Source organism: Perognathus longimembris, chromosome 18, assembly GCF_023159225.1.
Source record: "Perognathus longimembris pacificus isolate PPM17 chromosome 18, ASM2315922v1, whole genome shotgun sequence".
Lineage (NCBI taxonomy): Eukaryota > Metazoa > Chordata > Mammalia > Rodentia > Heteromyidae > Perognathus > Perognathus longimembris.
In genome coordinates, this window is record NC_063178.1 from 6,739,926 (window position 1) to 6,766,326 (window position 26,401).

At 55.0% G+C, this 26,401-nt stretch overlaps 1 protein-coding gene and 1 long non-coding RNA gene across 4 annotated transcripts; one reads left to right on the forward strand and one right to left on the reverse strand.

The window, feature by feature from the left end:
* Pfkfb3 (6-phosphofructo-2-kinase/fructose-2,6-biphosphatase 3) lies at nucleotides 1–25,897 on the forward strand. 3 transcript variants are annotated; one of them, XM_048367515.1, is made up of 16 exons: nucleotides 1–313; nucleotides 6,730–6,855; nucleotides 8,334–8,430; nucleotides 8,968–9,034; nucleotides 9,442–9,516; nucleotides 9,719–9,775; nucleotides 12,030–12,154; nucleotides 12,984–13,191; nucleotides 14,095–14,241; nucleotides 14,351–14,455; nucleotides 14,735–14,864; nucleotides 15,750–15,812; nucleotides 15,930–15,994; nucleotides 18,118–18,291; nucleotides 20,467–20,489; nucleotides 24,369–25,897. In XM_048367515.1, the coding sequence occupies exons 1-16, from the start codon at nucleotides 238–240 to the stop codon at nucleotides 24,373–24,375; spliced, it is 1,545 nt and encodes a 514-aa protein (XP_048223472.1). In that variant the 5' UTR covers nucleotides 1–237; the 3' UTR covers nucleotides 24,376–25,897. The 3 variants fall into 3 exon arrangements, with proteins under 3 accessions (XP_048223472.1, XP_048223471.1, XP_048223473.1); XM_048367514.1 differs by lacking the exon at nucleotides 20,467–20,489; XM_048367516.1 differs by lacking the exons at nucleotides 18,118–18,291; nucleotides 20,467–20,489; nucleotides 24,369–25,897 and adding an exon at nucleotides 16,889–17,019.
* Nucleotides 8,333–23,794, reverse strand: LOC125366791. The gene is made up of 3 exons (XR_007213973.1): nucleotides 23,775–23,794; nucleotides 18,740–18,744; nucleotides 8,333–8,462 (listed from the first exon to the last, which is right to left on the reverse strand). It is a non-coding gene; the product is annotated as an uncharacterized LOC125366791 (long non-coding RNA).
* Nucleotides 25,898–26,401: the final 504 nt, after the last annotated feature.

Here is a 26,401-nt window from a genome sequence, read left to right on the forward strand (position 1 = left end):
GGGGAGCGCGGCTGTCACGGCGCCCCAGCATCCCCGGGGGCCCCCACTCCCGCCCCGAGCCCCCCGCGCCGAGTCCCGGACTCCGCACAAAGCACGTTTCCCTCCCCCACGCAGCGGCCCCGGCCGTGCCTGTCTTTTGTTCCGCGGGGCTGCCGTTGCCCTTCCCGGGTCGGAGTCTTCCTTCCTTCCTCCCCCCCCCGGGGTTGGCCAGGGCCCCCGCCGGGCGCAGTCGCGAAGATGCCCTTGGAGCTCACCCAGAGCCGGGTGCAGAAGATCTGGGTGCCCGTGGACCATCGGCCCTCGTTGCCCAGATGTGAGTGCAGCCGCGCGCGCTTCCGGGCTGCAGGTGGAGCCGCGCGCCGGGCTCGGCCTTTGTACGCGCGCCGGCGGCGGCGGCGGCTTTGTGCCGCTTCCCCGGCTGCGGGGCCGGCGGGGCCGGCGGGGTGGCCGGGCCGGGGCCGGGGTGCGCCTCCCCGGGCCGGGCGGCAGGGGCGCTGTCGCCCCAAACACCGAGGTAGGTGCCGGGCCCGGGCTGCGGTGGATCGCGGGGCGCGCCGAAAGCGCGCGGCTGGGGAGGCCCGGCCGGCACCCGGGCGCCCCGGGACTGGGGCGCGGTCGCCCGCCCGCCCGCCCGCCGGGCCGCCCCTCTCTCGGCGCGGCCCTCCTCCTCCCTGGCTTCTGCACCGCGGTGCGCGCCCATCTCCACCCCCCACCCCCCACGAGCCACGCGTCCGGTGCCCGTCCGCACACCCATCTCCCCGGCTACGTGCGCACACTTCTGCGCCCCCGTTTCGCCCTGCTACGAACGCGCCCCATTCTCTTTTGAACTCGTTTTTTAAGCATTATCTTTTATTGCACAGAGGCGTTGGCATTCAATGCGCTGCGTCTTGATCGCTGCCACCCCTTTCTTCGTTTGTGCCCTTCCTTCCCAACCCACCACCCCCTTCCTCCTTTCCCTACTCCCCTCCGCTCGGGGGTTCGCGTCCCCGGCCTCCCTCCCCGTGCAGGTCCACCTTGCCCTCGCCCTCCGCGGGCTGCAGGTGCGTCTGGGGCCGGGCACGCCCGGCGGGGCGCGGTGGGGTGGGTGGGTGGCGTTTCACACGTGCGCACACCCGGCCCCGAGCTCCGGATTCGCTGGCAGCTCACCGCGCGCCCTCCCCCGAAGACTTGGGTTTCCTCCGCCGTGGCCGAGCCGCCTCTGGGAAGGGCGATGATGGGAAGGGTGTTGAGGCGCCGCCGCCCCGCGCCCGCCGCGATGCGCCCAGGGCCCCCGTGGGGTGGGCAGGGCCCCGTTGCCAAGCCCAGGTCTGCAGGCTGAGAGGCCACCTCGGACTCCAGGTTGACGCCCTGGAGGGGACCCGGGTTGCCGGCTGGGTTTCCCCGATGCCACGTTTCTCTGGGTGGCCACCGCGGGATGGGACAGCTTGCCTGGAGACCGGCGCGGCTCTGAGTCACCGCCCGCCCTGCCCAGACCTGTCCCTCCTCCAGGGCGGTGCAGCCTGCGGGGGGGGGGGGGGCTGTGCTGGACCCCAGGGTCTGGGGGAGCCGCTGGGGGGTATCTTGTTCTGCTTCTTGCTCCCCAGAGAGCATTGAGAGGCGTCTGCTAAACGGTTTGGGGGGACGCCCCCCACCCCCCAGGTCTGGTTGTCTTTTTGTTTTTATGAAAATGTCTCGGCAAAGAGAAGCTGGAGGTGGGGGGTGCTTTCTGCCTGTCACCCCAGCACGGAGGCAGGATCCTGGTGAGGTTGAGACCAAAAATGAAGATTGAGTAAAATAAGATGATAGTTGTCACCCCCGGGGAGATTTGGGCCAGACCAGCTCTGGAGCACACCTCTTTCGGACTTTTGATTAAAACTGATATTTTGCACAAGGCATTTTGTAAACTTCAGTGGGGCCCACAATGCTTTTTTTTTTTTTTAATGTTACATACATGTGAACCCGTGTGATTGATTGTATGCTGTCCCTCCACCCTCTCACCTCCCCCAGCCGCGCCCAGCCCACAGGTTTGGGGCTGAGGTGAGTGCCTGGGGTTTGTTCAAGGTCTCGGAGTGCGGTTGGTGTGGCTCAGCAGTGATTTAGAGGGACAGACAGCAGCTTGCGACCGCACCTTCTTCCTCCCGGGCCTTGCCAACCTGTCCAGGAGGCTCCAGGAGGCTGCACGTTTCTCACGAAGACAGATTTTGCAAGGAATGGCTGCCACAGAACCATTCAGACTTGGGGAGAGGAGAGGAGAGGAGTGTGTGTGTGTGTGTGTGTGTGTGTGTGTGTGTGTAAACCTATGCACTCTGGGCCGGCCCGCCCCCTCCCAAAGCCTGCTCTGTGACTCTGGGGTGTAGGCTCAGATACATTCCTTCTCAGAAAAAAAAAATCTCCACATCTGGGTACTTATTCCACGCCCTGTTCAAGTGGTGGCTCTGTTTACGTGGTTCCATTGCACTCTTACAGGAATGCCCCAAAGAGTACATGTGTTCTCTGATGACAGTTGGAGTAGGGCGTGAGGTAACTTTTCCCTAAATTGGTTGCCATGGTATACTGGGAGTCCTGAGGCTTACCACCAAGGTGAGTCAAACGCAAGCAAATACGAAGAACCGTGGAGAACAGCCCAACCCAAATACGGAGATGGACACATGTGCCTCTGGGTTAAATGTTTTCTCTACCTACCAGCGTGGTGAGGTGACTTGATAGGCATTAGATGAAAGGTGACAAGGGGTGACTATGATCTCAAAGTATGTAACACACAAGTTCACAAAGTGTCTTCGTGAAACCCATTAGTGTGTGCAATTTTATTTTATTTCCATTTATTTTAGTTTAGTTGTTGTCAGTCATGGGGCTTGAACTCGGGGCCTGGTTGCTGTTCCCAGGCTCTTCAGCTCAAGGTTAGCACTGTACCACTTGAGCCACGGTACCACTTCATTTGTTTTCCTTTTCTTCTTTGAGTCTAACCTCAAACTCCTAATCCTCCTAGCCTTAGCCTTTGCAGGGCTGGTATTACAGACTATGTTACTACATTGGGATGTTCTTTTATACAACTAATATATGCTAATTAAAAGAAGGGTGAAAAGTTGCCAGCAGAGGTACTAATCTGGGTCAGTGCAGGATTGTCTTAGTGAGTAGATACAGAAACAGTATGTTAAAGCACCGGGTTTTAAAAAAATTTTGTTCATCTCTTAACTATGGGAGAGTAAGATGACAGTTTTGTTCGGGATTTAGGACAGACATGCCTGGCTTGGTTGCATGTAAAGGAAGGGAGGTATTTTACTTGAATCAGATGGAAAGATTTTCCTCTCAGGAGAGTTAATAGCCACCAGTACTTCTCTAATTTAGGGGAAGATGGGTGGTTGTTCCAGAGAATTTACCTGCGAAGTCTTCGTGGGGGGCCTCAGGAATTGTAGCAGGGGCTCTCAGCATGGGCTGTACCTTAGAATTACTTGGGTGAGATTTGTAAACAAACGTGCCATCTGTACGCAAATCAAGCGAGCGTTACCCCTGGTGGTGGGACTCAGATACGCTAGGATTCATTGTTAGGATTTTCTAAAAAGTTTCTCAAGTTCAGCCGACGGTGGAGAACCACTTGCTTAAGGAAAGGAGATTTGAGAGGATTCCACAAGAGAAAGAGCCACGCGGGGCCCCTGCCTGCCTGTCCCTTGATACTTTGCCATGAGCCTCTAGAATGAAGGCAGCCATGATGGCCGGCTCCCACCCCGGGCATTGCAGGAAGCGCTTCCGGCGACTTAGGTCACAGTTCATTTCCACACCAGTGTCTGTGACATGTCCCCTCGTTGTACAGAAAGGAAGACAAAAGACGCAGAGAGATGAGAACTTGTCCAAGACCCAGGGAGGTGATGGCTGGGCTTTGGGCCTCTTGTTTATGGGACTCCGGGCTGTACCCTTCATGCCGGGCAGAGACCACACGAGCCTGGCCTTCCAGATCCCATGGGTGATCGGTCTACCAATGCACAAGGGTGATGAAAGAGAATAAAAGTCAGAGACTTGGTCGGGAGCCTTCGTGTATCCCTCTCCCACCCGCAGGCCCAAGACATGCTTAGTAGTAGATTGAAGCTGCCGTGTCTGGTGATGTCTCACCCAAATCTGAGCCAGTGAGTCCAGCGTCTGCTTCGGCCACCGAAGGGCGTGATGGTTTGTTTGGGTTTGACATTCAGCCTGGACTTTTGTCCGAAGGAATTAACTCGGCCGCTTACGGATTTGTTTGCTGTCTCCTTCCAGAGGAGATTTGCTCCTGTGATTAGCAGATGGGCTTAATCCCCGATTTGATAGCGCAGTCAGCTGTTGCCTCCGCTCCACGGGCCTGGTTCCCGCCCAAGCGTGCCGTACGCACGCACAGTTGTGCCCCAACTGGCCGTGGCTGCATGGTCTCAGGGGCGGTGACTTGGGGTCACGGAGACCCTGCTGAGAGAAGGAGAAAGGAGGACCCAGGGCCAGTGGGTTGGGTGGGTTTTGTTCCAGACCCAAGTGAGCGAACTTCAGTGGTCTCTGCCACTTTTCCAGTGTGCAAGCTCCTCTGCAAATGCTAGAAGAGTCTCCTGGACACCTCGGGCCTGCCGTGTTCAGGAAAAATACTTGTCCCCCGGGCTGTAAGCCCCTTTGGGGCCCGGTTGCCTCGTGGGGTACTTATCGCTGGTGGTGTGGCGTGGCAGTGATCAGTTTCTGTTTTCTAGGAATCTGTATTTCCAGGCCTCGGGAAATCAGAGATAGGGGAGGCTTTGTGTGTCTTCTGACACTGGGCCTGCGCAGACCCTCACGTTGTCTTCCTCCTCACCTGGGTGCTGACCTCTGCCCCCTCGTGCCTGGACCCCTGGACCCCAGCCCGCCGATCTGGAAAGCAGATCCCAGAATGCACGGTGGTGTTTGGGAGATTACTGACTCCCGTTTGGGATCATGGTCAATGTCCATTTTAGGCTCACAGGTGCTTTTTCTTTCTCCTCCCCCCCCCCTTTTTTTTTCTGGTCGGTCATGAGGCTTGAACTCAGGGCCTGAGCGCTGACCCTGAGCTCTTACCACTTGGAGCCACAGCTCCACGTCCATTTTTGAAGTGGTTCACTGGAGATAAGAGTCTCACAGACTTCCCTGCCCAGGCCGATTGTGAACCACGACCCTCAGATCTCAGCCTCTTTGAGTAGCTAGGATGACAGGCGTGAGCCGCGGGCACCTGTCTGGAAGTGCTTTTTCTAATCAGGTGCAGGCACCCCGTCATGTCACCTAAGGTGGTTGGCAGCCTCCCCTTCCCGCCTCCACACCCTCCAGCCTTCGGCTCCTCCTCGGGTCTGAGCCCCTGTCTAAGATCTGACGTCCGCCTGGATCGGTGGTGTGGCCTGAGCTTCTGAAGTGAGGACAGGGAGTTGGCAGGCGGCCCCTGGCGTGGGTGCTTCTTTGTCACTGGGACGCAGTTGTGGCCTGAGAGTCTCAGGGGCGAGACACCCGCCGAGGAGGCGCTGGCCTTCGGTTTCTAGGACGGGCTTCCTTTGTCGGCTTCCTGAAAACCTTGGGCCCTGCGACTTGGTTTTACTGAGATTCTCAGGAATGTGGGTCACTCCTTGGGGGCCGTAGAGGCCGGGAGGGAACTCCCAGCCAAGGACGCCTCTGCGAGGGCGGGCGGGGGAGGTGAGCGTTCTGCTTGAGGCTGAGTGACCAGCTAGTCCCTCGGCAGACCCTGGCACCTGCCAGAATCTGGAGGCAATGTGGAGAGGGCCGGAGGATCAGGAAATCATGTGGGAGGCCCCGGGATGGGGGTGTCCCCCTGCCCCTCTCTCCCTCCGTAGGGTCTGCTCTTCCGGGTCTCTGACCTACTTGCATTTGATATTTACTTTTAAAAATTAACGTTCTAAGTTAAAAAAAAAGATTTCAGAATTTGTTTTACTTTTTATTTTTTTAAAGGAAGGTTAGCTTCTTTCTGTCTCTTGGCTTCCTGGTTGTCACCTCCAGTAGCCGTGTGTGTGTGTGTGTGTGTGTGTGTGTGTGTGTGTGTGTGTGTGTGTTTTGTGCCAGTCCTGAGGCTTGAATTCAAGGCCTTGGTACTGTCCCTGAGCTTTATGGTCAAGGTTAGCACTCTGTCACTCTGAACCACAGCTCCATTTCTGGCTGTTTTGGTGGTTCATTGGCCATAAGGGTCCAATGGACTTTGTCCTGTCCCCGCTGGCTTTGAACTGTGATTCTCAGATCTCGGCCTGCGTGGCTAGGATTACAGGTGTGAGCCAGCCACGGGCACCGGGCGAGTGTCCCTCTTTGGTCTCTTTAGTTTACATTCTGCATTTGGGAATTTCCTCTCTGTCCTGTTCACTTCATCCTCCCTGGTGCTAGGGTTTCTTCCTTATTTCCGTGGGTGTTGCACTGTGGTGTTAGTCTTTGGGGTCTCTGGTGGGGGCTCAGGGCCTGTCATAGCTTATTGTGTTGCTTCCTTCATCAGGTATAACCTGGAAAATGTGATTGCCCTGCAAGAGGAAGGGCTCTGGAGACTAGGGTATCTGGTTTCATTGGCTTGTCAGGTGCCAGGGGCTTTGGGATGGGAAATGACGTAACGCTCTCGTGCCCATTCTTTGTATATACAGGTATCTTGTCAGTCCTGGAGCTTGAACTCAGGGCCTGGGCTCAGGGACAGCTCAAGGCTGCCACGTTACCACTTGAGCCACAGCTCCGATTCCCATGCCGTTCTTGAAAGTCTGCTTTACCTTTTGCCGTTTGAGTGATGACCGTTCTCTTGATGGCTTTTTCTAGCCTGTGGGCCAAAGCTGACCAACTCACCCACGGTGATTGTCATGGTGGGCCTTCCTGCCCGGGGTAAGACTTACATCTCCAAGAAGTTGACTCGCTACCTCAACTGGATCGGAGTCCCCACGAAAGGTGAGCCAGCCCTCGGGCCGCGACCCTCAGAGTGAGCGCTACTTGCCAGTCGACCGGAAAACTTGACCTTCTTCCTCCAGCTCTCGGTGCCCAGGGGCAGGGCTCCCTCCTGGACAGGTCCATACCAGGGTCATGAAGTCTGATCCGACTGTCCATTCCAGTTGTGTCTATGCCATTCTTTTTTTTTCCTGTTGGCTTTGGTCTCATTGGCCCATCTTTTCTTTCCCACTCTCCTAAGTTCTGCCTGACTCCGGTTTCACCTGCTCCATGAGCTCTCTCTCATATCTCTTTCTCTGCAGTTCTTAGCCTCGGAATTCCCTTTGTGTCTAGTGGTCACTTTGCTTTCCGGATGCTCCTCAAATGCCCCCTGCTGCTCTTCTCTGCCTGCTTTTCTCAAGTAAACACGAATGTCTTGAGGAGAGGGACTAGTTTTTGTTGTTTTTTTTTTTTTTTTACTATTTGTTTTTATACTGGGACTTAAACCCAGGACTTATGCTCTTGCTTAGCTTCTTTGCTCAAGGCTAGTATTCTACCACTCAAGCCATATCTCCAACTTCTGGCTTTTTTGCTGGCTTAATTGGAAGGAGGAGTCTCTTGGATTCACCTGTCTGGACTAACTTTGAACCATGATGCTCAGATCTCAGCTTCCTGGGTAGCTAGGATTACAGGTGTGAGCTACCAGCACCTGGCATATGGAGATGAGTGGGGTTTTGTTTTGTTTTTAATTGTCATGGGGCTTGAACTCTGGGCCTGGGCGCTGTCCCTGACCTCTTCAGTTCAAGGCTAGCACTCTACCACTTGAGCCACAGTGCCACTTCTGGTTTTCTGGTGGTGGATTGGAGATGAATGGCTTTGAACCATGGTCCTCAGATCTCAGCTTCCTGAGTAGTTAGGATTATAGGCGTGAGCCACCAGCACGGGCTGGAGATAAGTTTCTTTCTTAATTTTCTATTTTGTTTTTTAATATTTGCTATCTTCCCCACAGTTCTCAGCAACTCATTTAACAGAAGAGAGGGAGTGTTAGGATTGAACCTAGGGCCTTGCACATGCTAAGATACCCCCCCCCCCCCCAGCCCCTCCTATTAAATATATCTCCTTGGTCTGAGACCCACTCACTTTTAGACACCGCAGGCAAAAAAAAACCCCCATCACTCTCCCTATTTTTTTTTTTAACTAGACTTACGGCTCTCCCCTTTTCCCACCGCCTCCGTCTTGGCCCAGTGGTAGACGACTGGGTTTGGAGGCTGGGTGGTAGGGCGGCCGCAGGGAAAGGCGGGTGGGGTGGGATGGCAGGGTGGTTTGGGACCCGCGGGGCAGCTCCCTCTCCGACTGCCCTCGGGAAGGAGCTGACGCGTCCCGTCCCGCCTGTGAGCGCCTGGCTCTGGCTCCCGTGTCAGGTGGTCACTGTGTGTGGGGCGGTGTTGGTGGGTTTCCCCCTCGTCCTGCTGCCTCCTCCAGGCCTGTCTTGTCTCCTCCAGTGTTCAACGTGGGAGAGTACCGGCGTGAGGTCGTGAAGCAGTACAGCTCCTATAACTTCTTCCGTCCCGACAATGAAGAGGCCATGAGAGTCCGAAAGTAAGACACGAGCTGCTTTGCACACTCAAGTTCTTTTTTGGGGGGTGGGGGGGTTCCTTTGCCTCCCATCCAGATTCAGGATGAGAGAGAGCCGGCCCGGGGCGCCTTGCTCCCCCGGTGGCCGTCACAGGTGTCACACGTGGGCCTCTCCGCCACTCTCGGCTTTCACCTGCTCCCAGATCGTTTCGCTGAGCCGCTGCGAGCCAGAACCGCAGCGGCTTCCTCCCCGTTAGCGAGCCAAGTCCTTCTCCTTGCCAGTCGTCCTCTTGCTCAACGGGGGGTGACGGTGACACCCTTGTGCGGTCGCACGCAGCCCAGGAGAAAGAGTCCAGGGTTCAAGCAAGCAGGAAGCCCACCTCCCAAGGAGGGCTCCGGACGCCCTGTGCCCGGGGCCTCCAGTCGGGAGCCGGGGCAGAGCCGGCTGGCTAGTGCAGGTGTAGAAGGGCCGGCGGTGCCCGCGTTGGGGCGGGGGGGGGGGGGTTGCTCGGCTTCCCTAGCGCATGCTCTTGACGCGTGGCTTCTCTTCTTGTCTTGCAGGCAGTGTGCCTTAGCTGCCCTGAGAGATGTCAAGACTTACCTGACAAAGGAAGGGGGACAGATTGCGGTAAGTCGGGCGGGGGGGGGGGGGTGGGGCCGTGTCTTCCCTGGCCTGAATCCATGCCCAGAGCCAGGACACAGCCATATGGCATGGTCTAGGTGCTCGGCACCCCGCTTCTCAGTGGGCAGCTGGCTGTTCCCCCTCCCACCGGCCCATTACTGCTGGCCTGTTTGCTCATCCACCCCTAGGAGCTCGAGGTCAGGCGGGGGAGAGGGAGGAGCTTCTGGGAGCACGTCCCTGGAGACCTCCGAGGTGGGGGGAGGGGCACGGTCCCTCCTGGAGGATCATTTCTGAGGTTATTCCTGGACTTGGCGGGTGTGACTGATTGGGCAGTGTCGGTTAACATCGTCATCGCCTTCACACGGCAGATTCCTCTTCCTGACCCCTTTCTCTCCCCCCCCCCCCCCAATCAGGTTTTTGATGCTACTAATACGACCCGAGAGAGAAGGCACACGATCCTGCATTTTGCCAAAGAGAATGACTTCAAGGTGAGCTGAAGTGGGCGTTTCGTCGCAGCCAGCCCTGCGGGAGGAAGCTCCGGGGGGCACCGGCGGGCTCCCTGGTCCCTGCACCATCGGGCTGGGAAAGGGTGGGAGGTGGCGGTCCACATGGGATTGGCGATCGTGTGCTGACACTGACCTTGGGTGGCAATTGGTTCTTTTGCTGACATTTTCATCTCGCTCCCGCCAGGCATTTTTCATCGAATCTGTGTGTGACGACCCTACGGTGGTTGCTTCCAACATCATGGTAAGCCGCTCGGGATGCCCTGTTTGAGTGGAGCTTAGGCTGCAAGAACTTTGCAATCCTACAAAAAAGTAGGAACTCAGGCCAGGCCCCCGAATAGGGAAAGTAGGTCAGGCCTTGAATAGAAACCAAGCCCTTGGAGTGGCCGCACCTCCTGCCTCGTGGTTGGTGGTGCTAAGAATGCACTGGGGTGTGAACTTAGAAGCATGGTCTGTGACCCAGACCTGCGCGGTAGTTCTAGCTAGGCTCTGTCCGGGGTCTTTGAGGATGACAGATAGTCGTACACAGTCTTGTCTAGGACGTGTCGGGTGAAGGGGGGAGACCGGGGGAGTTTACATAGGTGGTTGGGAGCAAGGCAGCTGGGAGAGAAGACAGCGGAAGGTATGGGACAGGAGGCAGGAGCCATCAAGATGGCTGAATGGTAGGAATAGGCAGGTGCGGGCAATCTGGGAACTCAGGAGGCTGGAGAAAGACCTTCCAGGTCATCGTTACAGTTACTCTCTGCTGATTACTCATTGCTGAACCTGCAGTATACCATGCACCTTGACTCCGCCATGCCAATGGTAGCTGGCCTGGATAAATCCAGGGTAACTGGCACCATAATTTGATTAAGCTAATTTATTTTTATTGTTTGATGGCAAGAGATCATAAACAGAAATGGTGGCTATGAAGCCTTTATCACAGGTCTCTTTCTCACATCGAAGCTCATTTTTCTGCCCAGTTTAGACAAAGCAGAATAGGACCTCTGCCTAAAGAAAAGCAGGGAACACTGTGCTGTCTCTCTGTGCTCAGGGTATATTGGTTTGCCTCTCCAAGGCAGTTTACAAGGAATGTCTACGGGCATTTCTGAGACCTGAGTTCATATTTAGGGAAGACTGTTTGAGGTGAGGGAAATGAGTTGAAGGACTTAGAGTGGGTCCAAAGGAAGAGTCTCAATGTACAAGGGAAGGCGGGTAGACGGGATTGCACAGAGGGCTCTGCTGGGGGCTTTCAGTTTCATTTTCCTGGGTCCGCTTGGTAATGAAGCACAGAGCAGCTGCGAAATCATTTTTCCTGCAGTGAGTAGTTCGCAATGTGCTTAGTTAGGAGTTTATCTGTTAGCTTGTCCATGAACACGGCTTACCATTTGCCCTCATCCTCTGTGTTTAGAAATCTCTTTCCCCCGCTAAGCCTCAAAGCAATTTTGCTGGTGATGTCCAGGAGTCTGTCCTCACCCCTGGCTGGATAGATATTTTTTATTGCAAAATACATATACTGTGTGTGTTGGTCCTAGGACCTGGGTACTGTCCCTGAGCTATTTGCCTCAAGGCATAGCTCTAATTCTAGCTTTTTTGGTAGTTAATTGGAGATAAAAGGCTCAAGGACTTTCTTTCCTGGGCTGGCTTTGAACTATGATCTTCAGATCTCTACCTCCTGAGTAGTTAGTATTGCAGGTGTGTGCCACTTATACCCAGCTCAATTTTAACCATTTTTAAGTGCCATTCAATGATTGGGCACCCATCCTTGCCATCTGTCTACCTCTGGGCCTTTTCGTTCTCTTGTCTGAAGCTTTGTACTCATGAAGGGAGAACTCCCTGTGGACTTAGATCTTTGAAGAGTGTCTCCTTGCACTGACAAGTCCCAGAGCTGACACAAAGCACAGACATTGGGACATTCTGAGTTCCTTTAAGATGTACAAGGCTCCTGATGTCTCTACCCAGAAGGGCAGCCCTTGACAAGCTGGGGTCTCATCAGAGAAGCTGTAATTACAGACGGTAGCCCTCAGTGAGTGTTGCTTCTTTCTCCACAGATGGAGAGAGTCCATCAAGCCCCTATTGCGCCTTTTTATCACCAAGGACCTGCTCTTAGTATGGGGAACACTGTAGGACCTACTTACGCAGGGCTCAGCTCAGTGGAGGGCCAGTTTGTCTGGTGGTGACTCTATGACTGGACTGATGCTGACTGAGTTGGTGGTTCAGAGCTAGCTGCTCATTAACGACTTCCTTGTCCATTTCCTGTGTCTGTCCTCGTGGCCATCAAATTCTCTTGCCTCTCCTAGATGCCTTCCCCATGTCATCATGGGGCTGTGTGCCAACCCTTAGTTTCTTTTCTTTCTTTCTTTTTCGTTTTTTTTTTCTTTCCTCTTAAATGCTGGGTAGGATAATCTTTATTCTGAGCCATTCTGGGCTTTCCCCTTTTGAAAGCTCCAAATCCTGCTTAATCTAAGCAGAAAGCCTTCCAGCGTGATTCATCAGCTGCTTCTTTTGTGGTGTTATAGGAAGTGAAAATCTCCAGCCCGGATTACAAAGACTGCAATTCGGCAGAAGCCATGGACGACTTCATGAAGAGAATCAATTGCTATGAAGCCAGCTACCAGCCCCTTGACCCCGATAAATGTGACAGGTAATTCTGACTGGGGAACATCTCTCAATGAAGGGTTCTTAGGGTTTGTTTCTTCTGCCAAAGCCCTTACCCTCAGCTATGCGTATAAATGCATTTTAAAAGGTATTACATTTTTTTTAAAAGGCATTCATAAAAAAGTCCTTGAAGCTGGCCATGTATTGCATACCTATAACTCAGCACTTAGGAAGCGAAGGCCAGAAGAAGCCTGGGTACAGTTAGAACCTATCTCAAAAAACAAAAACAAAGAAATATGAGCAAGAGAACTTGGGACTCTTGCCTAGGATGCATGAAGCCAGCAGGCTTAATCTCTTGGTCCCACATCCACAAAATTGTCCAAGCCAGGTGTAGCGTTGCATGCCTGTAATCCCAGCCCTTGGGAGGGTGAAGCGGGAGGCTCAGGAGGTCTAGAGCAGTCAGAACTACATACAAGACCCTGCCTCAACACACACACACACAAAAAAGCCAAACCAAACACCAAGGAACTTGGATTAACAAGCCCGTGTTGATACAAATCTTCCCAATACCGTACCAATGTAGGGTATGAACGTACTGTTGAACCCAGCAGCAGCCCTGCCTTCCGTAGTTGCTTCGTTTTCTTTTCGGTTCTCTTCTTTCTCCCTCCCCTGGGTGATCAGCTGGCCTCTTGACCAGCTGATTATGGAGGTGGTTTTGTCTTTATTTTGTTCCCCGACTCCTTGGTGTGTAACCCCCAGGCATTGGTTCAGTCCAGCGTTGCAGGGTTGGAATGTTCTGGAAGCTGTCCAGGCCAGGGCTGGCTGTGCTGGCGGGGCAGGCCAGCCTGGAAGTCCTCGGTGGCTTGTCTCCGCAGGGACCTGTCGCTGATCAAAGTGATTGACGTGGGCCGGAGGTTCCTGGTCAACCGAGTTCAGGACCACATCCAGAGCCGCATCGTGTACTACCTGATGAACATCCACGTGCAGCCCCGCACCATCTACCTGTGTCGGCACGGCGAGAACGAGTTCAACCTCCAGGGCAAGATCGGGGGCGACTCCGGCCTGTCCAGCCGAGGCAAGAAGGTAGACAGACGCAGGTGGCCGAGGGGTGGGGGCTGACGGGGAGCCCCCCAGGAGGCCAGCTCCCGTGCCTAGGGGAGTTGAAAGTTGCCAGGGGAGGGGAAGGAAGAAGAGAATATGCACTGGATGCTGTCCCTGAGCCTCTTTGTGCTCAAGGCTAGTGCTCTACCACTTGAGCCACAGCAACCACGAGTGGCTTTTTTTGGAGTAACTTGTTTATTTTTGCCAGTCCTGGGGCTTGAACTCAGAGCCTGGGCACTGTCCCTGGCTTCTTTTTGCTCCAGGCTAGCACTCTGCCACTTGAGCCACGGTGCCACTTCTGGCTGTTTTCTATATATGTGGTGCTGGGGAATCGAACCCAGGGCTTCATGGATACAAGGCGAGCACTCCTGCCACTAGGCCATATTCTCAGCCCCTCGGAGTAATTTATTAGAGATAAGAGTCTCATGGATTTTCCTACTCAGGCTGGCTTTGAACCATAACCCTCAGATTTCAGCCTACTGAGTAGCTAGGATTACAGGCATGAGCCACCAGTGCCCAGCATGTGTGTGTTGTGTGTGTGTGTGCGTGCGTGCGTGCACGCGTGTGGTACTAGGACTTGAACTCAGGGCCCGAGTGCTGTCCCTTAGCTTTTTCGCTCCATGTTGGCGCATTGCCACTTGAGCCATAGCGTCATTTCCAGCCGTTTGGCGGTTAATTAGAGATGAGCCTCACAGCCTTTTCTGCCTGGGCTGGCCGGGAACCTTGACCCTCAGCTCTCGGCCTCCTGAGTCGCTGGGGTCACCGGCGTGAGCCTCGTGCCTAGTTCCCTCACATCAGTGCGAGGTCCTTTGAGGCACTTCCCTGCCTCCAGGAGGCGAGGGGTCCCCCAGGTCAGCGCGCCCTGTGTCCCCTTGCACCCCTCAGTTCGCCAGCGCCCTGAGCAAGTTTGTGGAGGAGCAGAACCTGAAGGACCTCCGCGTGTGGACCAGCCAGCTGAAAAGCACCATCCAGACGGCCGAGGCGCTGCGGCTGCCCTACGAGCAGTGGAAGGCGCTCAACGAGATCGACGCCGTGAGTCTCGGGGGGGGGGGGGGGCGGACGTGGGGGCGGGGCTCTGCTGAAATCTCGGGGCCCCTGTGCGTACGTTCCCCCCGCGTCGAATGCCGCTGTGTTCCGCCAGGGCGTGTGCGAGGAGCTGACCTACGAGGAGATCAGAGACACCTATCCCGAGGAGTACGCGCTGCGCGAGCAGGATAAATACTACTACCGCTACCCCACGGGCGAGGTGAGCGGGGTGGGGGTGGGGGGCCATCTGCGGGCCTTCCTGCATCCCGCAGATGATGGTCAGTGTGTGTGCGTGTATGTGTGTGTATGTCAGTGTGTGTGTGTGCGTGTGTGTGATTCGCACAGAGCTTTGGAAGTCTAGGGGACCCCCACGAGCAGCTGGCTGGGTTGGTGGATGGATGGATGGATGGATGGATGGAAGGCAAGCGGGGAGGGGATGACACTGGCTCGTGCCCGAGTGCTTTCTGGTCTAACATGGCCCCCGGGGCCCTGTGTTCAGTCCTACCAGGACCTGGTGCAGCGCCTGGAGCCTGTGATCATGGAGCTGGAGCGCCAGGAGAATGTGCTGGTCATCTCCCACCAGGCCGTCCTGCGCTGCCTGCTGGCCTACTTCCTGGATAAGAGCGCGGGTGCGGCAGCTGGGCGGTGCCTCGGGAGGGGGGCGGGAAACGGGCCCGAGTGTGGGTGGCCGGGCCCTCTGTCCCCCCCCAGCGCCTTCTCGCGGGCTCTTAGTTGGTGCTCCGTGGGCCTCCAGCCTGGGTCTCCGGGGGCCAGCCCCATCAACCCCCTTCCCCGGAACACACGGCTCAGGAAACCAAGGAAACTGTCAAAATATTGCCTTCGGTCTGCCCAAGCTTCAGTTGAACCCCAAGATCAGACCGGAGCATAGGACAACTCTTTTTTTTTTTTTGGCCAGTCCTGGGCCTTGGACTCAGGGCCCGAGCACTGTCCCTGGCTTCTTCTTGCTCAAGGCTAGCACTCTGCCATTTGAGCCACAGCACCACTTCTGGCCATTTTCTGTATATGTGGTGCTGGGGAATCGAACCCAGGGCCTCATGTATACGAGGCAAGCACTCTTGCCACTAGGCCATATCCCCAGCCCCAGACAACAACTCTTAATCCTCTTTTGGAGTCGTTGGCTTTGGTTCTGTTTGTTTTGGTTTTGGAGACAGACTTTCTCTCTCTCCCTAGACATTCAGGCGGATCTGGAATTGTCTGTGAATCCCAGCCTAGCCTTGAACTCGACCTACTCCTTCCCCTGACTCGTTCATGCTGGGATGATAAGGCAGGAAACACCAGGCCCAGGTGTTTGAACTGTGTTCTTTGGGCTAGGTGTCTTTTTCTAGGGCTTCCTATAGGATGGGCTGTGTCCTGGGGGGGCCAGTGCCCCTGCCTGGGCTTAGCCTTTGGGGTCCATACGTGGCAGACGCCCTCACGATGGGCCCCAGGATGTCCTTCTCCCTCTCCCTGCCTCAAGTCTCCTATCTAATCGTGCATCCTATGTCTCTCTTCAGAAGAGATGCCCTACCTGAAATGTCCGCTTCACACCGTCCTGAAACTGACCCCCGTCGCTTACGGTGAGTGGCCGCCCCTGCCAGCCCTGTCCGAGGGCCTGCGTCTTCCCGAGGCTGGGGTGTTGTAGGTGGGTGGTCCCCTTCACAGAAGTCACCTTCTTCCTCCCCCTTGGTGCTCAGGTTGCCGCGTGGAGTCCATTTACCTGAACGTGGAGTCGGTGAGCACGCACCGGGAGAGGTCGGAGGTGAGTCTGGCCCTGCGCCCTCTCCTGGCCTTCATCACGCCCGGGACGTGGCGGGGTCCTGGGGCGGGGGGGGGGCTCTGTGCCCGGGTTCTGGCTGAGTGCCTTGTTTGTGCTCAGTCTGGCTGGCTGCCTCGGTCGGTCAGCACCTCTGCGTTCCTGCCCTGGCCTTCCCGTGGCTTCGCAGGATCGATTCATCCTTTCCCTTGCTTTGTGTGCTCTCTCTCCATTTCTACTTGACCCGGGAAGTGAGCGCTAAGGACGGAGCTACATCCTTCTCTCTTTTTCTTTTTTTTTTTTTGGTTGGTTGTAGGGCTTGAACTCAGGGCCTAAGTAGGCACTGACCTTGAGCTTTTTCACTCAAGGACAGCGCTCTACCACTTTGAGTCACATCTCTGCTTCTGGTTTTCTGGTGGTCAATGGAGATGAGAGTCTCACAGACTTTCCTGCTTGGGCTGGCTTCACACGATCCTCAGATCTTAGCTTCCTGACTAGCGAGGATTATAAGCGCGAGCCACCTGTGCCCGGCCTTTTATTTATTTATTTATTTTATTTTTATTTTTTGGCCAGTGCTGGGCCTTGGACTCAGGGCCTGAGCACTGTCCCTGGCTTCTTCCCGCTCAAGACTAGCACTCTGCCATTTGAGCCACAGCGCCCTGTCTGGCCGTTTTCTGTATATGTGGTGCTGGGGAATTGAACCCAGGGCCTCATGTATACGAGGCAAGCACTTTTGCCACTAGGCCATATCCTCAGCCCCTGTGCCCGGCCTTTTAAACATTTTTATTATTGTTATAAAGGTGATACTCAGAGAGGTTATAGTTACGTAAATCAGGTAAACAAACAATACAGTTTTGGACAATGTCACCCCTGCCCTTGCTGTCTGCCGGCCTTTTCCAGCCTCCTCTTCTGAACATACCCCAAACCCAGGAGCTGTTGCTTCTTCAGATACCTACCACTGTGCTTTCAGGAAAGTTCCAGAAGCTTGGTTTGATTCGTAATGACTCAAGAGTCTGATGGCATTGAGGAAGGCAGCAGGGCGGGAGGGGATTGGTGCCGGGCTGTCTTGTTTTTCACCTCAGGGAGCGCCGAGATCTGGGGGGTGTGTGGGTCGCACTGAATCCTCTACTGAGCAGATCCTTTGTCTGTCCGGGTGTGCCGTGTGCAAGTGAGTTTATTAAGTTTGCTCTGTGCAGGCTGTTGCTCCAAATGTAACGCGTTGCCACTACAGGCAGCCCCTCCCCCCCTCTACGCGGAGCAGGAGTTTCTATCGATCGAGTCGGGAACATGGGTGGTTTCCCTGTTTCCAGGGAATGTGGCCGTCAGATTTGGGCAGTAAGAGCACACAGCAGGCTGAGCGGGGCCTTACACACTGGTGGTGGCAAGCAGGAGTTTGAGGTCCGTCTGGATTTTGTAGCGAGACCCTCAGGGGAAACCAAACAAAGACCAACAGCGCATCTAGCAGCAACAGAAAAGAGCGCGTGAGCCGTGGGCCGGTTCGCTTTCCAGCGCCCACCGTGGACCGGGTGGAAGCGGCCCGTGTCGCCCGGTCCCACCCCCCCGTGCCTCCAGCTCCCCTCTGGAAGGAGGGGAACCCAAGATGCCGTGCTTGCTTAGGCTGGGAGTGGACAGCCCTGGCCTCGAGCCCTGGGCCTAGCTGATGTTCCCCGTAGGCCCGCCCTGTGGGGAGCCCCGGGAAAGGTCACCGTGTCCTCTGACAGAGGCCGGTCCTCGCTCCTGGTTGCCAGACGGCCCGGTGTGGCGTTGACGCCTCTCTGGTCCGGCTCGATGTGGCCCGCTCGGTGGCCCGCGCCCAGCCGAGGGGGAGGGGCTGGGAGCAGGTGGAGCCTTGCTTGGCTCTGACTTTGTCAGCTGCAGTGATTTCCCTCCCCGCACCCTTGGGAATGATCTGAGGGAGGAACGCAGGAAGCCATCACCCCAACACCAGCTGAGCGAGCGACAGTCCACAGGGCAGGGTTCTGCTCACACGGCTTGGGCCGTCTGGTTGTACCCCTAAAACCCACAAGCAGGTGAACTTTATTTGTTTATTTTTTTAAATGTGGCTTAGCTCCCCTCCTCCCCGTTTCTTGTAACTGTCGCCTTCTCTCTTTTGTCTTTGTCTTGCTTAGGATGCAAAGAAGGGACCTAACCCGCTCATGAGACGCAATAGTGTCACCCCACTAGCCAGCCCCGAACCCACCAAAAAACCTCGCATCAACAGCTTTGAGGAGCATGTGGCTTCTACTTCCGCTGCCCTGCCCAGCTGCCTGCCCCCGGAGGTGCCCACGCAGCTGCCCGGACAAGTCAGTGACTCCCCTCTTCTTCCTGCCTTGAACTGGGCCCCGGGGCGGGGGGGGGGGGGGGGGTAGGGGTGGGCGCGAGCCCAGGCTTGGAACTGAGTGTGTTCACATTCTCCAGCAGGTGTGAGGGCCTGTGTGTTGTGGAGGTGTGGGTGGGTCTGTGTGCGTGTTCTGTAGGGTGTGGTTTAGGTGGTATGTGCATACATCCACATGTAGGTGTGTGGATGCGTGCGCATGCGTGTGTGTATCTGTGCACGTGAGTGTGTGTGTGTGTGTATGAGTATGTGTGACAGGTTTTGTTTGGGGGGGGGGAATAAAGAAAAGCCCTATCTGAATATCTCTCCTTACTGACTGACTTTGCCTGCCTGGGTCCCCTATCTAAGGGGATGGTCTTTACTGGGCAGAACCAGATAGAGCAGAAGAAACAGTAAAATGTCTGAATCTTGTTCACTTTTTCTTTTTGTCCATTGTGGCACCTTGAACTCAGGGCCTGAACACTGTCCCTGAGCCCTTTTTGCTCAAGGCTAGTGCTCTACCACGTTGAGCCACAGTGCCACTTCTGGTTTTCTGGCTAGTTGGAGGTAAGAGTCTCATAGACTTTTCCTGCCTGGACTGGCTTTGAACAGTGATCCTCAGATCTCAGCCTCCTGAGTAGCTAGGATTACAGATAGGAGCCACCAGCAACAGGCCTCTTGTTCACATTTTTTTTCCCCCAGTCCTGGGGCTTGAACTCAGGGATTGAGCACTGAGATTCTTTTGCTCAAGGCTAGCACTCTACCATTTGAGCCACAGTACCATTTCCAGCTTTTTTCTGTGTATCGAACCCAGGGCTTCATGTACGCCAGGCAAGCACTCTACCACGAAGCCACATTCCCAGCGTCTTGTTCACATTTATAGCTTGAGATTTCTAAAACAAAATCTGCAGCAATCCTCCGTTTTCCTCCAGTACTGGTCTCGGGGGCATCAATCTATGTGGACCCAGGACCAATGTTTCTGCCCGCCCACAGCTCAGTATTCCTTTGTGGTCATCCCCGTTGCAGAAGAGCTGGGGCCCCACAGATCACAGAGCCACCTTGGCATTTGCAGAGCTGTGCAGACCAGCTCTCAGGCTGGATAACCACGAAGAGCGCCTGTCGCCAAACACCTGCTTCAGCAGGTAGTGAAAACCAGAACAAAACCTGGGAACCCAACCAGATTCCGCCCGTTTGCTTAGCTCAGATTGGAAGCTGGAAGCTATTTGGTGGCTGGGCTTAATATGAAGGCTTGCTTTCAGTCCCAAACCTTTGCAAATAGGTGAGATAGAGAGAAAAAAAAAATCTCTGGGTTCCAGTTGAAGTGCTACCCCAAGGGCGGAGCTTGCTGGTACTCCCTCGGCTGGTCTCTTACACGCGATACCGAATTCCAGATTGGGTCTGTTCGTGAGCTTAGTACTACGTCGCCTTCAGGGGTGTTGATGTACAGTCCACCCCCTCTTTGTGTCTTTCCTGGCGCTTCTTTAACCTCCTGGCGTTTGGAATGTGAGGTGGGGGACAGGGTTAAGGCCTTGGTAGGTCGTTTAACCTTCCCAAGGCCTCAGTTCTCTGACCCATGGAATGGGCAGTAACGCTTGCAGTAACAAGTCCGTATCCATGGAGCCATTGGGTGGGAGCCTGGCTTCGGTAATAGCTCTGCCTCTAGCACACGTGTAGGAGTTTTCACACCAGGCCGGGTCTTGCTGCGTGTAGTTAAGTCTGGCCTTGAGCTTGTGATCTTCCTGTCCCCCACTTTTTTTTTTTCTTTTCCTGAGAGAATGTAGGATTTTTAACGACCTGGTCGCCTTACCTTACTTCACTTGCCCCATGTGTCGGTTTCAGCTCCCTAGTCTGAGGGTTTAAAAAAGGAAAACTGAGCAGTACCGAAGTAGCATCTCTAGGCCGTTCCACAGGTGCATTGTGGGGGTTCGATACTGCAGGATGCTTCAGGAGGGGGCCGTGGTGGGCGTCGAGAGACACCACGGCAGCAGTCCGCCCTGTCCCTCCTCAGCTCAGAGCTGCCCGGGCTGTGTCGGGACAGGCTGTTAGGAGAAATGTCGGGAGATGTTGGCTGGGCCGAGTGTGGAGGGTGGTTGGGGTTCACCCTGGGGATGGCATCCTGCGTCCTGACTGACTTTTCTCTCTTTCCCTACCTTCTCTCCTGCAGCCTTTGCTAGGGAAAGCCTGTCTGTAAGTATTTCTCTCTGAATTCGTCTGTTGCTTGCATTCTCTTGCTTGCTTGGCCAGTGTGGCCTCTCGCTGGTTAAAATATTGAGGATAGGACAGTTTATGTAGCGTCCTGAGGTTTTCCGTGGAGGAGGAGGAGGAGATGGACAGGGGAGGAAGGAGAAGAGAAGTCATGGATTTTTCTAGTGCAGGATGTGAGGTGTGGTGGCCCATCCGATGTTCAGTCAGATGTCCCGACCTCTGTAGAGGTCACCACAGGCTTCTTTACAGTCCCTGTTCTGGGTTGTGTCTGCAGGTGCAGGGTCTGGAGCTTGGTATACATCCCAGGTTTCCCTCTTAGTGTCATGTTTGGGTGGTAAGATTTGGGGTGCCAGTCTTGGGGCTTGAACTCAGGGCATAGGGCACTGTTGTTAAGCTTCTGTGCTTAAAGCTAGCATGCTACCACTTGACTGTACTTCTGGCTCTCTTTTTTTTTTTTTCTGGATAGTTAATTGGAGATAAGAGGCTCACAGGCTTTCCTGGTTGGGCTGGCTTTGAACCATAATCCTCAGATCTCAGCCTCCTGAGTAGCTAGGATCACAGGCACAAGCCGTGGGCTGGGTCTGAACTTTTTTTATGTCTTACCTTTTCCCTGAAGAGTATCCTTTCATTCACAAAGGAAAATTTACTCAGAGCCTAATCTATGAAAGAAATACACAAGGAGGTATACCCGTCCCCCTCTCCAAGATGTTGCTGGTGCTTCGATGAAGTGCACACGGAAACCCTACTTGGGAATCCAGTTGTTCTTGTAGGGGACCCTCGTCAAGCATTAGTCCTCATCAATCAACAGCATGTACCACTTGGATGTCAGACCTATCACATTGCCCCTTCCTTCAGTCAGAGCTCTCTGTAGAAACTTCTAGTTCAGTATTATCTCCGGCTGCTACCAGGTAGATGATGCAGCGTGTCTTCTGCTGTGGTGATTCCCCACGGCAGATGGACCCTTGGCCTTTGTAGAACAACCACCGTGACAATGTCACCCCACCTTTCCAGTCCCATCTCCCCCGCTATTCCCTTTGTGTAGGAGTTAGGTGACCTTGGTAAGCTCCTGCAGGAACTGGGGCGGTGAAAGTTAGACTTAGGAGCTGAAGAGTAGGGCTCGTTTTGGGGAAGCAGGAGTGGTTTGGCACCGTGCCTGGCTCATGGAGGTACTACACATAGTCGTGTACTTCCCGTAGAGCCCTTAAAGAATGGGAGATCCCAACCCTCACATCTCTTGTCCTTCAATAGCTTTAAGAGGCTGGCCAGGTAGTTCCTGTCTTGCTTAAAGAGGAGGGCTGAAGTCAGGTGACCTGCCCACAGCAGCCCGTGGTAGACCGGGAACTCAGATGGGCAGTTTCCTCCTTTCTACCAGCTTCTTAGAGTAGGCTGGATATTGTCTTCCCACTGGTGTGTCCACAATTCCCTGATCTTTGCAGCCTAAGGGGCATGGCTCCGCTCCGGTGAGCAGCAGCTCACTTGTATGCAGCTGCTTCCCCTGGCCTGCCTAACGGTGGGTCTGTCCGTGGCCTTCCATCTTCAAACAGCACGGCATCGTCACAGTGCGGTGTCATCTGTCCCTCATGCCACCATGCCCACGCAAGGGCTAGGGAGCAGGGATTCCTGCATAAAAACAACCACTGGGATTTGGGAGCCTGAAACAAAATGTCCCCAGCATTCAGACCATTCCGGTTCATCGGCATGTCTTCTGAACTTTGTCTGTCACCAAGGTGAAACTCACTGTACTTTTGGCTAGAATCCCACCCCATTAGTAAAAATACCCCCTCCAGAATCTGGTCGGTTTCTGTTGTGGGGCTGTTAAGGTCTAGGCTAGCCCGGGAGTGTGAGTCATTGTGTCGGATCATCGATCTGTCTTGATTCTCTGAATCTTGGTGACCAAAGGTGATGATGAAATTCAGGACAAGCCAGCTTTGTATCTCAGCTCTGCTGTTGGCCCCTGTATTTGGAGCTCATCTATAAAATGGAGAAAATAACTCTGCAGGAGATTTTGAATCCCCCCGTCCTTTTCTTCCCCTCCCTCTTGGCAAAGTATTTGGCATCTGCGAGGGGCCTGTTGGATGGATGATAGCTTCTGTGATTCAGTCGTTGGTGGGCAGCGTCTAGGTTTGAATCTGTGTGTCGATGCCCACTTTGCCCCATGCCAGTGGGGTTGGGATTTCTTCCCACGAGCAGCTGGGATGCTCAGATTTGGAAGGAGGGAAGCCCCTGGGGTCTGAAGACGGCCGGTGATCTTGGTTTTCTGCTCACATTGGAATGATGACTGTCCAGACACTACACGCGAGACTGAAAGTCCAGTAGGCATTCAGCATGAAGCCTTTATTTTGAAATGACAAATCTATACCATAGACAGAATACTATATATATGTGTATATATATATATTTCCTATGTTCCAACCTGTTGTTGTTGTTTTCTCTTCCCTACTGCGCTTGAAAGACGAACTGTCTGTCACATTTTCTCAAAGTTTTCTCCCTACTAACTTTGGAAAGGTAAACGACCCAGTGCATGTCCCTCTGTCCCTCCCTGCATCTCTCCGAGTCACAGCATCTCAGCCGCAGGGCATCGTGGTCGTGGTCTTGTGCGGATTGGCCATTGTGGAGTATGTGGCTCGTATGTTGGTGCTAGAGGCGTTTACGAGTGGCGTCCTTGTCATTAGGTCCTTCTCCATCTGTCTCCTCCGCCTCCATGTGTCTTGCGCCAGGGGTCCTGTGAGTGATGACGTGGACATCGCCGTCACGTGGCTGTCCTCTGCTGTGGTCGCCTGGCTAATGCCACATGCGTGCGGGAGGCCGGGGCCTGTGAGGTCGACGGTTGAAGCCAGCAGCAGCCTTGCTTTCACTCTCCCCCGGCCCCTGCTCAACCCACAACTTGGACTAGGACTCTGTAGACCCCAAGATTCAGGACCCGGCCAGAGATCTCCCCTCCTACAGAAGGCTCTGGCCTTGTAGGCTCCCGAGTCCTACCCAGATGAGAGTAGTGGTTCTGTGGCCATCCAGTTCTGAGCGTTTCCTTTCTAGAGGTGTCGCCGGCAGGCACCCTTAGTTCTGTGGGGGGTAAGGGCAGCTCTTTCTGTACCTCTGTGTGAATCCTCTCTCTAGGAGCCTGTCCTTGGGGGGTGGGGGGGAGGAGGGAGATGCTGAAAAGATCAGAGGGAATACTAAGAAGAGTCGTGTCTCTATTTTCGAGGGAGAGATTAAAGCCTTGTTCGTATTAGCAGCCATGATGTGACCTCCCCACTGATTTAAGGACACTTTTTTTGGGGGGGGGGGGTGTCTTACTCCAGTGCCTGAGAAGGGAGGCTTTCTGTTAGGACCCCTGAGACCAAAACCAGGGTAGAGACCCCACCGAGTCATCTCGCCAGCTGGGTTCTCACGTGCCTGGGTTCTGGACGCCAGGAGGCGGGATGTGAGATGTCCTCGGCCTGGCTTCTGTCTGGATGTGGCCAGTAGGGGCAGCACTGTGCTTCAGGGGCAGTGGAGGGGTCTCTCTAAAGAGGCGTGAGTAAGGGCTCTGTGTCCCATGATCCTCCATTCTCTGTCAGTAGCTCTGTGGGACCCACCAGACCTGAAGGATCCCAAGTCTCGTGTCAGTTAGCACTCCCTTTCTTCCGGAGTTCCCTTTGGCTGGTGCTTAGCAGGCTGCTGGCTGTGTCTAGCCTCTCCCCTCAGCGACCTGCGTGCGGTATTGCCTGTCCTGTGCCGAGACCTACCTGGACACGCTCACCTGTCTCATGATACCGTGGTCCTGGGGCGTGCAAGGCGGGGGAGCCGTCTCGTGGCATGGCTTTGAGACACACAGTCGGCAGTCAGTCCTGATTCCCTCCTCTCCTTCTCTCTTACAAACAGAACATGAAAGGCAAGGAAGCCTCCGGTAAACCCTGAAGAAGACGCATCAGTTCCATTCCATCTCCATTTCTGCCGCTTTGGCTTCTGCCCTCCCATCTACCTGAGACCAAATGATGCCAAGGACTTCTTCTGAACTGGGGTGTGGTGGGGGTGGAGAAGGGGAGTCTGCCGGAGGAAGAGCAGCTGCAACCCCTCCCCCTCCTCCCACCCGCCCCACTGTGATGATGGAGACACCAGAAAGCCCACGGGGTCCCCTTCCTGTGGCGCGTGGCAGAGCTCCCGGGCTTCTGCTCTCTCGGGGCTCCCAGGGATGTGGGGCCTCCAGCTACCTCCCTGTGAGCCTGGGGGAGGAGAGTGAGCGATGGGGGAGGCGGGAGAAGGCCTGGAGAAGGGACACCGAGCACCCCCCGGGCGGGGTTTGGTTTCATTTCTGTGGTCCTGGCCTGACACGATTGCAAGCCAGGGCCACCAGATTGGCCAAGGATCTTGGGATTGAATAAGGGCTGGTCTTACGTCTTGACGATCAACAAACGCCTGGAGGCTTTTACGTAGCTACTTTATGCATTCTGGGGACTGGGGGGAAATGCCCCCCAAGAAGAAGGGACTGGGGAACTTCTGCCCATCCGCTGTGCCGGTCACACCCGGCTCCCACGATGCCACCTGCCTCCGCAGCCCTGAGTGAAGGGACAGGTGGCTACCCGAGTGGAAGGGAGCCCCGCAGATGTCATCCTCGGGGTCTCCTTTCCCAGTGAGCTCTGGGGTCCCGGGAGTACGTGAACCAGCTGTTCTCCTGGAGCCGCTTGCATCGCACTTTTTCTTTCCTCTTCCTTTTTTTTTTTTTTTTGTGTGTGTGTGTGTGGCAGGGGTGTGACCCGAAAGTCACCCCTTGACTTCTGTGCTGGACTGTGAGAAGCTGAGCGGGATGCAGCTGGAACCTCCGAGCCGTTGCAAGACGAACCGTGTGAGAAGCCAGGGAGGAGACCGGCTCTCCTCTCCCGTTTCTCAGGAGGAGAAAGATGGTCCGAGGGAGGCTTCCTCTGTGGGCTGCCCCTGCGCGTGGTGGGGCGTTCAGAAATGCAGAGGTAGCCTCGCCTTGCTGTCGTGGTGTCGTACGTGACGTTGGTGTAGGGCCTGTGGGACAGGTGGGTGGAAACACCCGTGGGTTCTGCTTACCAGTGCCTCTTCCTCTGTCGTCTCAAATCCCGGGCAGGAGAGGGCGTCGTGTGTCATTTGGAGACTCAGCGATACGGGTTGCCCAAATGACCCTTGTAAGGAGGTCTTACCCAGTGCCAAAGGTCACTTTATGCCTTCTACCAATTGCGAGGTGGGGCATCCTGGGGCGAGGTGGGGGTAGGGTACAGACATGTAAAGCTTGCAGTGGAGAGAAGAGTTATTTAATTTGTGTGTGTGTGTGTGTGTGTGCGTGCGTGCGCGCGCATGTCCTGGGGCTTGAACTCAGGGCCGGGGCACTGTCCTTTAGCATTTTCACTTAAGCTACAGCTCCCCTTCCAGCTATTTTGGTGGGTATCTGGAGAGAAGAGTCTCGTGGACTTTCCTGCCAAGGCTGGCTTTGAACTGCAGTCCTCAGATCTCAGCCTCTTGGGTAGTTAGGATTCCAGGTGTGAGCCAGCAGCCTCTGGCACTGTGTTTTGAGGGAGTTTTTTGAAGAATATGCGTTCCTCTAGATGGAACCGGGTGGGGCACAGAGATGTGCTTCAGATACCCTGCAATAAAGGTGGTACTTTTTTCACACCAAACCATTCAAATTCTCCTCACTCACCCCGCCCCTCTCTTAATGGACAGTCCAATCCTGGCAGACCGTTGAGTGTACACGTGTGTGAGTGTACGTGGCTGGTTGTATTATGAGACCAGAGGAACTGGTAGCTTTACTCTGTGTGTGTGTGTGTGTGTGTGCGTGCATGCGTGTGTGTGTGTATGTGTTGGTACTGAGGCTTGAACTCAGTGCCTGGGCACTGGCCCTTAACCTATTTTGCTCAAGGCTAATGCTCTGCCCCTTGAGCTACAGCTCTACT